The following is a 10,748-nucleotide window of genomic DNA, read 5'->3' as shown; positions in this document are numbered from 1 at the left end:
ATGGGGAGGGATGGAGGATTAAGGGAGAGGTGTAAAGGGTGGGGACAGTGGTGTTGGGGAGGGAGTAAAGGAGAGGGGGCACTTGGAGTCTGGAGTTTGTCTCGCCACATGGTAGTTAATTTTTTAATCAGCGTGAAGCTCATTAATAATCTCCTGTAGTAACATCTTCAAACCTATTTCCTGCTGACAGATCGGGATCGGGAGCGTGAGGCCCACGTGTGATGCAGAGGGATTCTCACTTGGCTTCGACCAGACGTTACCGGGCGATGGATTCCCCGATTCGATCCGAGGATCTGATGAGTGATGTCGAGCCCCTGCCCGCGTCTGCGCCCAGCTCTGCCCCTGCCAGCCCGCGTGCTGCCTGGGCCACAGCCGCCACCGTGCCCTGCTTTGATCGCTCGGCCTCGGCCGCTGTGGCCCGCTCTCTGCCCAGCAGCCCCCGTGCCACCCTCGCCCCCTCGTCCGAGGCCACGACCAGGCTGTATGCGTCGCTGCAGATGGAACAGTGGGCGGCCCCCAGCACGCAGCCCCCGGGCTCCCCTCGCTCCCCCCGCTCCCCCTCCAAACGGGTCACCACCGAGCGCAAAGAGGCGTCGGTCCACGGCGATCGGCGCAACCCTGCCCTCCCTGGGCCTCACTCCCGCACCCAACCCCCTGAGCCCCTGCCCAAGCTGGCTGCCAACACCCGGAGCCGCGCCAGACCTGGCCTCCTGCGGGACGTGGCTTCTGAGGGCCCCCCTGATACCGCCACCTCCCGCCACCCGAAATCCGTCCAATTTGCCAAGGAGGCACCCGGACAGCTGGCATCCCCTGAGCTGGAAGAACCTGCTGCGGAGATGACCCAGAGACTGCCAAGAAAGGGGGAAGGCAGCAATGGGGCAAAGGTAATTCTGCTTCTGTCCGGCCCTTCGCCGTCAGTCTTTCCTCATCATCCGATGCCACTCAGAAACCCAGCACCATCCTTCTGAGTGCCCAGACCAAGCATTGCCCGCTATGGACTGCGCTTTTTCTCCTGTGGGGATGCAGCCTCTTAACCACCACAGGCAGCCGTTGATACGAATACCTTTAGATGCATTTAAACCACATGAGGGAGAAGGGAATAGAAGGATATGTCACTTGGGTGTGATGACGCAGGGTAGGAGGTGGCTGATGTAGAGTATAAACCAGCATGGACCAGTTGGGCCGAATGGCCTGTTTCTGTGATCTTAGTTTCTAGCTACCTAAATCCAAAGAGGTTATTTTCAGTTGGGAAGGTCCAAGGTTTAGGCACCTCACTCTGGACGGGATGAGCGATTTGACACAGCGGGGCTTCCTGTGATGTGCTCGATGTAATGAATCATCAGCAATGCGTGTGACCTTGCACAGAAAGACCCCACCCAGCTGGAGTGAAAATGCTGCCGCTGGTCAATGGAGTCCTGCTGGTTTTGAACGTGTGCACCGTGTGTCTCTGGGCTTTGTCACTGCACTTGCAGGAGTGAATAACCGCAATTCTGAGCAGTGCACGTCCAGCTTCCTCTGCTGTCCAGTAATACTTTTTAAGTTATCCCTTCTCAGGCTGTGGGCGTTGCTAGCAAGGCTGGGATTTATTACCCGTCCCTAGTTGGTGTGCCCCTGTGTGGGCCTCGCTCGGCCACTTCTGGGGGCAGTTAAGAATCGCCTCGGTGTGGGATAGGCCCACAGCGGGTTCCAAGTTTTCTTCCCTTACTGAAGGAATTAGCCTGTTGGATTCGACACATTCACACTCGCTCTTTTTACTCATTCCCAGCTCGTTTATTTCCATACTCGATTAAATCTGATTCCGGTTCTCGAACTGTAGCGCCAGGGCTTGTACTTGAGTTAACAGACCAGGCCTCGCGATTACTCGAACCAATAACGTAACCACTAAACCGCCCTTGGAGAGGTTTAACCCCCCCCTTGCTCAAGCTGCCCATTGTTCCCCTCAGGTTGGACCCAGGCACGTTTCGGAGATGGAGTTGGTGCGGTCCCACCTACAGAACATGTTGAAGCTCTCTCAGGAGCTCACCTACAGTGAGTATTCAGCCGTGCTTCGTGGACTGATGCTTGATGGGAAAGTAGGCACAGGGTCAATGCCATGGCAGGAAACCATGGCAGGGATGTACTTTCCTGCCGCACCCCCTTTGCTTTTTCACTTTCGTGGCTGAAAAGGCACCAGGGGTTACAGAAAGCAGCAATGCTGTCAGGCTTGGGGTGGAGACGTTGCCAGTCAGAGAGCTGCTCAGTGGAGGCTAGACACCCCTTCCCGTGGCGAGAATAAGCATTGGGTATTAGGAGCAGCCTTGTGGAGACTGGCAATGGGAGGTCCCCCTCGCCCTTGCTTCCAGTGGCCCCTGATTAAGGCGCAGCAGCTTTGAAAATTGACTTGTGTCCGTCAGCAAATTCACCCGGGTGTCGCCCTGCTTCACGGGCGTCGTCTCGTTCCCTTCTTGCAGGAGATGCTGCCGTCAGTCCGACCTCGCCAACACTGGTGCCGAAGGCGGCTGAGGATCAAAGGGACGATGATTCGTTTGAGAGTGACTGCACCAGCACTTTACTCAGGTGGGTGAATGGCCTTGAAGCAGCACCCGGCTTGGTCGGGTAGGGGGTCTTTGTAAATAAATGCCTGTTATTTTGGGGAGGGTGGTGGGGAGATCGGTGCCTCAGGTAATGCTGCAAATTACTCCCCGAGTCTCTCGAGCCAGCGAATGTTTACACCCGTGACTCCCACTCTCCCTCCAAGGACCTCGGCAGGTCCATCACAAACTGAACAGAAGGCCTGGGAAAGGCGGGATGGTGGGTGTAGGGGGACTGGGGAGAGCAAACAAAGAGCATTTGCATTTCTGTAGCACCTTTCACCACTTCAGGTTGTCCCAAAGCACTTTAACCCCCCCTTTACTAAAGCCGATGATGTGGAAGTGCGGTCACTGCTGTAATGTAGGAAACCGATTTGCGCACAGCAAGATCCCACAAGCAGCAAGTGTGACAATGACGGGAAAATCTGTTTTCTTAGTAACCTTGGTTGAGGAATATGTATCGGCCAGGGCATCGGGGGAGAACTCTCCCACTCCTCTTCTGAATGGTGCTGTGGGATCTTTTACATCCACCTGAGAAGGCAGACGGGGGCCTTCAGTTTAATGTCACAACTGCATGACAGTGCAGCACCCTTTCAGCGCTGACACGGGGAGTGTCAGCCTGGTTTGAGGTGCTCAAGTCTCTGGAGTGGGGTCTTGAACCCACAATTGATTGAGTCGAGCAAGAGAGTGCTATGACTGAGTGCAGTGTGGCATTGTCAAACTAAGGGCCCATTATAAAATTCGTTCGATTGCCTTGGCTTCATTCCTGGTGGGCAGGGGTTGATGGGTGGCATGAATGAAAGGAACTGCCAATCAAGGGAAACTTCCAACAATAAATAGGTCCAATACAAAAGCAAAAAGCATTCTGAAGGGGCTGTTCCCTCCATAATGCCCCAGTTCACTCCGCAGTCACCCTTAACAACCCCTCCCTCCCCCCACTTCACCACTTTACCATGCAAATGCAGGACATGTAATACCTGCCCTTTCACTTCCTCCCTTCTTGCTGTCCAAGGTCCCAAACACCCCTTCTGAGCAGGGTGACCGACTCTGGGAGGGAAAAAAAGTGACACATGGCGATGGGGCGGGGGGTGTGGGGGTGGGGGGGGGAGGGGAGGGGAGGGGGGGCTGTGTGTGGTGATGGGTGCTGATGGCACTGTGGGGTTGGGGGAGGTCGCTGACAAACCGTAGGAGCGGAGACCCCTCAGCTGAGCCTGGACCTCTCGCCCTCAGCCCTGCCCAGATCTAATATCCCACCCGCCCGCCCGAACTTGGGCCTGAGACTGCCTTTTCGGAGCCCCCCCCACAACTCCCACCCTGAACTGGGCCTGAGCGCCGCCACTGAACATGTTTGATGCCCAATATTGCCCAGAAGCCACCACGGGTATGGCAGCATATTGTTATGTTACCGGAAAAGTAAGCCAGAGGCCTGGATTCATACTTGCAAGACATGAGTTCAGCTCCCACCATGGTAGCTTTGCGAATTCAAATTCAGCTCATTAAATAAACCTGGGATATAGAAAAAATAGCCTCGGCAATGGTGACTATGAAACTACCGGATTGTCGTAAAAACCCCATCTGGTCCTTCAGGGGAGGATATCTATGTCCTTGCCTGGTCAGGTTCAATCATGGCTTTCAAAAGGGAGCTGGATAATTATCTGTAGAGAGGTTTCCAGGGCTACAAGGAAAAGGCAGGGAAGTGTGACTAGCTGAGTTGCTTTTGCGGAAAGCTGGCATGGAGATGACGGGCTGAATGGCCTCCTTTTGTGCTGCAACCATTCTGTGGTTCTATGACCTGTTTTAATTGTTTCAGCGCCAAACCTTTCCAGGAGATCTCTGTGTCCCCACCAGTGCCCATCCTGGTGGGATTGAATGAAGCTGCTCTCTTCCCTCGGTATTCCCGTATGCGGATGGGGCCGGGAGAGGGGCTGGCGGCCGAATCCTCCCTCTACGAGTGTCAGATCTTGAAGGACACCCTCGATAAAGAGCGCACGAGGAGGAAGGTAAGGAATGGCGCCCCCAGCAGCAACCCTTCCACCTCTCCGGCCTTTTCCAAAACCTCCTCCGAACCCATCCCTTCCACTGGGATCTCTCATGCTTCCCAACAACAACAACAACCACGTGCATTTCTGTGGCATCGTTTTTTCGGCGTAAAATGTCCCAAGGCACTTCACAGGGGCATTAGCAAACAAAAATGAGCTGTGTGGGATATTAGGACAGGTGACCAAAAGCTTGGTTGCCAAGGTCGGTTTTAAGGAGCCTCTTAAAGGAGAAGAGGTTTAAGGTGGGAATGCCGGGGTTTAGGGCCCGGCAGCTGATGGCCCATGGTGGAGTGATTAAAATCAGGAATGTGCCAGTAAAATACCTTGTTGTGCGTCGAGGGCCTCTGTCCGCTTGACGACAGCTTGGGGGTCTGTGGTTTGATTCTTAAGTCAGCAACTGACCTGAGGATCAAACTGAGAGCAATCCTGGCTGCCGGCACTGTGCCAGGTGGCACATTTAATCGCCGAGCGTCTTGAGAACGCTGAACGACTGCGCTGCAAAGAGCCAGTCTGTATGCGAGCGACCGACCGACAGGAGTATTTAAACCAGGAGAGTGGAACAAGTTTTTAAAGTTGCTGCACTTTTTGAAGCAAAATGTGGAGACTTTTGCTCTTTGTTTTTCCTCAATTACTGTCATCGCACATTAAAGCTCCACCAAGTACTGTGCTCAAACTCTTGACAGATTTCTAGCCAGTGTGAGATCGGGGTTGATGCCACATGTTGCTCTCTCCGCGCTCTATGACCTTGCTGGATAATCTCAAACTGCCTGGAAGAAGCTCACGTGGCACTAAGCGGCTTGAGCCCCTGACTCCCTAGCCTGCCGGCTGGTTGTACTTAGAAAGCCAATCTGCCCTCTAATCCTCTTTGCAGAATACGCTTGATGCCGTCTCCTCGATGTTTGCTGTCAGTCCGAAAGCAGCTCGGGGGGGTTGGCTTTAGTCACCTCTCCTCCGGTGACCCCGGGGCTTTAGTGTGGGCTTAGCTGGCGGGTCACAGCCAGTCTGCCGCGTAACCCACACACGCAAGCCCTGACTTTAAACTCCCTTCTGAATTTTGTGCTATTATTTCCTCTTTGACCTAACTGAATCTTAACATTTACCACCATTTTCGCCCCCCCCCCACCTCACTTTCAGAAAAGCGTGTGCGGGAATGCTTGACTGCACAAAACTGTATCACCTCTAATATAAAATAAGTTTTAAAACAGAAAATGCTGGAAAAACTCAGCAGGTCTGACAGCATCTGTGGAAAGAGTAACAGAGTTAACTTTCGAGTCTGTATGACCCTTCCTGTTTTTCTCTCTCCACAGATGCTGTCGGACCTGCTGAGTTTTTCTGGCGTTTTCTGTTTTTATTTCTGATTTCCAGCATCGGCAGTATTTTGCTTTTATCAAATAAGTTTTGTTTTGATTCTGGCTGCTTTGTCAATCAGCATGATGCCTGACTTGTTGCTGAACTCTCGTATATGATTAACAGACACTCCAGGAGTGAGTTATAGGCTGGAATCTAATCGAGAGGTTCGGGTGGTTTATGTGTAGAATCACGGATATCTGACAGTGAGTTGTTGGTTGTCCTTGCTGTCTCTCAATGCTTAAAGAGGATTTATGATTTAATTCCTATAAGTTTAATAAGAAGCATTAATTCCTTGGAAACACTTTATCTCTCGACAGAGAATATTTTATATCAAGTGCATTGAAGAAACTTGTTCCTGAATGCTCCTACTAACTCATCATGGGAGTCTTTTTTGAAAATAAAACCATTCAGAAACCTAGATTTCTGTGTCCCTCCAATTCTGGCCCCTTGAGCATCCCTGATTTTAATCGCTCCACCATTGGCGACCACCATTCAGCTGCCTGGGCCCTAAGCTCTGGTATTCTCTCCCTAAACCCCTCCGCTTCTCCCTCCTCCTCTAAGGCGCCCCTTTAAACTTTGACCAAGCTTTGGTCACCCAATATCTTGTTATGTGGGTCAGTATCAAATTTTTGTAGTGCATGGAATATATTACTGTGCTCGCAGCCCTGTATAAATGTCAAATTAATTGTTAAAGAGGCATCGAGGCACACTTCAATATAATAATAATACATTGTGTAGTGTCCCTGTCTTCATAAAATAGTCACACCACTGAACTGCTCTCAGTAACTCATGGGAGGTTCATTAGTAGGCATTAAGAAAAAAGTACTTGCAAGTAAATAAACATTCAGTCTCGCTGAAGTGGCAGCTTTTTTGTTCAGACTCTAGAAAGGATCTGAATACCTCACAAGAATTACTGAAGAGAAAAGTCAATTTGAGTCACGTCCATCTGGTGTTTCCTCACTAAAGGCTGATATGTAACTGATCCTATGACACCACAGCAAGAACTGAGTTATCCTGATACCCTAGCTAACGTTTTGTTGGCTAACTCCTCCCTTATCCTTCCTAGACTTAAACAAGTTCTTGCATCGAGAGATGCATGAGGCAGACAAAGCATGTGGTTACGTCTATTTTCCAAAGCTTGCTTTTCCAGGAACGGGGTCGCTAGACTGAGGGCAGAGGCTATAGCTTGAGGAGTGCCACTATGCATCAAGCAGGGCTGACCAGGAGTCTCTTCCACTCTTACCGCCAGCCATAGGCACATTGGAAGGATTTGCAGGTTGATAATCAACCCATTTGACCACATTCTGAACACACCTTCCTTGGCCATCAAGTCCTGGCGTGGGATTTGAACCCAGAGCTTCTGGCTCAGAGGCAGGGACTCTACCCACTACACCACCTAACCTTATCCTCCTGCCAGATTTGAAAAGCTAGAGACATGAATCCATCTGTTAATTAAGTAAAAGGCATTATATGAGTGCCGATTTCTTTTTAAATCTTTCTTGCTGTCGTATACTTCTGAAGTCCTTATTTTTGTAGCTGTTAAGTCTGGTTTGTCCAGCCTGTCCTCTTGACTCTGCCATTCCGAAGCTCGGAATTAAATCATGTGGGTCCTCTCTGAATTTCCCGTGGGGATTACCTGTTTAGAGGCAGAGTTCTGATTGGTTCTTTCTCTTCTCTTGGCCCGTTCAATCTCAGCATTGTGAGAAACAGATTCAGAGCCTGCAGAACAAGATCTTGGAGCTCCAGCAGCAGTTGGCTGTGGCAGTGTCAGCTGACCGGAAGAAAGACATCATGATTGAACAGCTGGATAAGGTACGAGGGTGAAGGGTCCAAAATTCAGCAGCGCTCCCTCTAACCACTGGGGAGAGTTGAAGTGGGCAGTGCCAGTGGCCTCAAGAGACCATCTTCTGATGAAGGACTAGATGTGAAAGCATTTAGAGAAATATTCATGAGAATGGGGATGAGGGGCTTCAGTTATGTTGATAGGTTGAAGATGTGGAGACCACTTTCCTCTGAGAAGAGAAGGTTAAGAGGAGATTTGATTGGGGTGTTCAAAATCATGAGAGGTAGGGAAGAGTAGATATTGTTGGAAGGATTAAGAACCAGAGGGCAGAGATTTAAAGTAATTAGCAAAGGAAGCCATATAGATACGAGGAGAAACTTTTTCACGCAGCGAGTGGTTAGGATCTGGAATGAGCTGCCTGAGAGTGTGGAGGAGGCAGGTTCAGTTGAGGCTTTCAAGAGGGAATTGGATTCTTATCTGAAAAGGAAGAATGTGCAGGGTTATGGGCAAAAGGTAGGGGAATGGCACTGGGTGCATTGCTCATTTGGAGAGCTGGCGCAGATGCAATGGGCTGAATGGCCTCCTGGCTGTAACGATTCTGTGACTAGGAATGGAGTAAGTTACTCAATCCCTCAAGCCTGTTTCACCATAAGTAATAGGAGCAGAATTAGCCCATCTCGCCTCTTGAGCCTGTTACACCATTCCAGAAGATCAAGGTCCACCTTCTATTTGGACTCCCCTTTCCTGACGCCCCCCCCATATCCCTTTTATTCTCTTAGTGCCCAAAAATCTATCGGTCTCACTGTCAAATACACTTAATGACTGAGTATCCATAGCCCTCTGCAGTAAAGAATTCCAAAGATTCACAACCCCGAGTAAGAAATTTCTCCTCATCTCGGACCGAAATGGTCGACCTTCCTATTCTGAGACCGTGAATCCGTGTTCTAGACTCTCCAGCCAGGAAGAAATGGTCCCTCAGCATCTACTCTATCAAACCCTCTGTAAATTTTATACGTTTCAATGGGAGAACCTTTCGTTCTTCCTAACTCCAGAGAATATGGGCCCATTCTACTCAATCTCTCCCCATAAGACAACCCTCTCATCCCAGAAATCAGCCTGCTGAATCTTTGGCATGAACATCCTACAATGCAGGGCATCAGCAATGTTTCATGGAATTACATCAAATTATACCTGCCCAACCACTCTGTACTGTTTACTAACTGGAGTAGGAGAGTAAGCTGAGCTGAGTAAGGATGCCAAACTCAGGTTTTAAAAGTAGGAGGAAAAGATCCTAAAGATAGAAAGACTTACTTTTCTATAGCACCCTTTATGACCTTGGGACATCTCACAATGCTGTACAGCCAACAAAATGCTTTGAAAGTGCTGTTACTGTTGTATTGTAGGATAAAGCGGCCTCCAATATCTGCACTGCAAGCTCCCACACACAGCAGGGACCAATTAATCTGTATCTAGTGATGTTGATTGAGGGATAAGTATTGGCCAGGACACAGAGGATTAACCCCTCCCCCCCCCCCTCCCCAAATAGTGCCGTTTGATCCTTCATGCCTACTTGAGAGGGCGGTCGGGGCCTCAGTTTTAATGTCTCATCCAAAAGACAGCACCTCCGACAATGCAGCATTTCCTCAGTCCTGCACTGAGAGAGTCAACTAAGACTTTTGTGCTCGAGTGTCTGGAGTAGGACTTGAACCCACAACCTTCTGATTCTAGAAACACAGGTTCACTGCCCACTGAGCCATGGCTGACACTAAGTGGGAGAGGGATTCACTACTTTGAGCTGCCAGCAGGAGTCTGTCAGAGTAGGAGATGGAGGGGATGAGTCTTAAGTTCACACAATGGCGGTGATGGACAAAGTATTTGGAGCTTAGAAGGACCAAAAGAAGATGGTTCAGATGTTGCTGGGGAAAAAAAAATGTGGGTTCTCCAAAACCATTGGTCTCTCTGTTGATAGAAAAATGAAGTTGTGCTCTCATTGTTTTTTTTAGTGTGCAAATATTTGCCTTTCTTTCCCCTCCGCGGACAGACTCTGGTGAAGGTAGTGGACGGTTGGAAGAAACATGATGCAGAGAAATCGGAAGCCATGAGGCAACTGCAGGAGGAGCGCGAGGCTGCAGAGAAAGGTTGTGGCAAGCAGCAGCAGGTAGGGCCTTCAAAGTGGGGGTCACTTTGGCATGGAAATACTTGCTGAGGGACTACAACCCTTGGCTGACCTGTGACTTTTTGAGACCTCTGCCTCCTATCCTTGCCTTTTGCTACCTCCAAGACTGTCGTCCTCCCACCACCGCCTCGTGCCCCATTTGCCACTCCCTCCCACTCACCCCACAAATGATGCTCAAACCGTCTTCATTCTTGGGGCCTATTCACTGGTACTCCGTACCGAATCTCTTCCTCAATTTCAAAAGCCTCCTCCACGCTCATTGTTTCTGCTGTGCTCTCTTCTTATTCTCAACAACAATTTGCATTATTACAGTGACTTGAACTTAGTGAAACCTCCCAGGGCACTTTGCAGGAGTGTTATCAAACAAAATTTGACACTAAGCTCTATGAGGCAAAAGCCTGGTCAAATGGGTAGGTTTTGAGGAGCTTCTTAAAAGAGGAAGCGGGAGAGAAAGGTTTAGGGAGGGAATTCCAGAACTTAATTCTCCCACTTCTGCCTGGCTGTATTCCCCATCTCTGATGTGCGATGGGACAATTTCCACGTTAAAGGTGTCACCAAATGTTATGACACAGCGGATGGTAAATGCTGAGCTGCTCAAATCCCAGTGGGAAACTTGAAACAGCTGCCACAACTGTTTTGCAATTTGTATTTTTATTTTGAGATGCATGCCTTGAATTCAGTAGTAATAAGTCCATCGAGGTTTTTTACAAAACTAAACATTTATTAATAAAATAAATGATTTTAAGCACATACATAGCTCTACAAATTACTACTATAACAACTCCTAAATTCCCTCATTAATCTAGCTCCCAGTTACACCTCCATTAAGG

General features: G+C 49.6%; 1 protein-coding gene across 1 annotated transcript in view; it reads left to right on the top strand.

The window, feature by feature from the left end:
* The first annotated feature begins 200 nt into the window (after positions 1 to 200).
* cntrob (centrobin, centrosomal BRCA2 interacting protein) overlaps positions 201 to 10,748 on the top strand; it is a 36,765-nt gene continuing 26,217 nt past the window's right edge. The window contains exons 1-6 of the mRNA XM_078537135.1: positions 201 to 884; positions 1,944 to 2,028; positions 2,451 to 2,556; positions 4,381 to 4,570; positions 7,655 to 7,771; positions 9,784 to 9,900. Of these exons, the coding sequence (XP_078393261.1) occupies positions 222 to 884; positions 1,944 to 2,028; positions 2,451 to 2,556; positions 4,381 to 4,570; positions 7,655 to 7,771; positions 9,784 to 9,900 (1,278 nt within the window). The 5' untranslated portion in view covers positions 201 to 221. The remainder of the gene's footprint in view (positions 885 to 1,943; positions 2,029 to 2,450; positions 2,557 to 4,380; positions 4,571 to 7,654; positions 7,772 to 9,783; positions 9,901 to 10,748) is intronic.

The sequence above is a fragment of the Cetorhinus maximus genome, unplaced genomic scaffold (assembly GCF_964194155.1).
Source record: "Cetorhinus maximus unplaced genomic scaffold, sCetMax3.hap1.1 HAP1_SCAFFOLD_1949, whole genome shotgun sequence".
NCBI classification, from domain to species: domain Eukaryota; kingdom Metazoa; phylum Chordata; class Chondrichthyes; order Lamniformes; family Cetorhinidae; genus Cetorhinus; species Cetorhinus maximus.
This window is presented reverse-complemented; position numbering and strand designations above follow the sequence as displayed.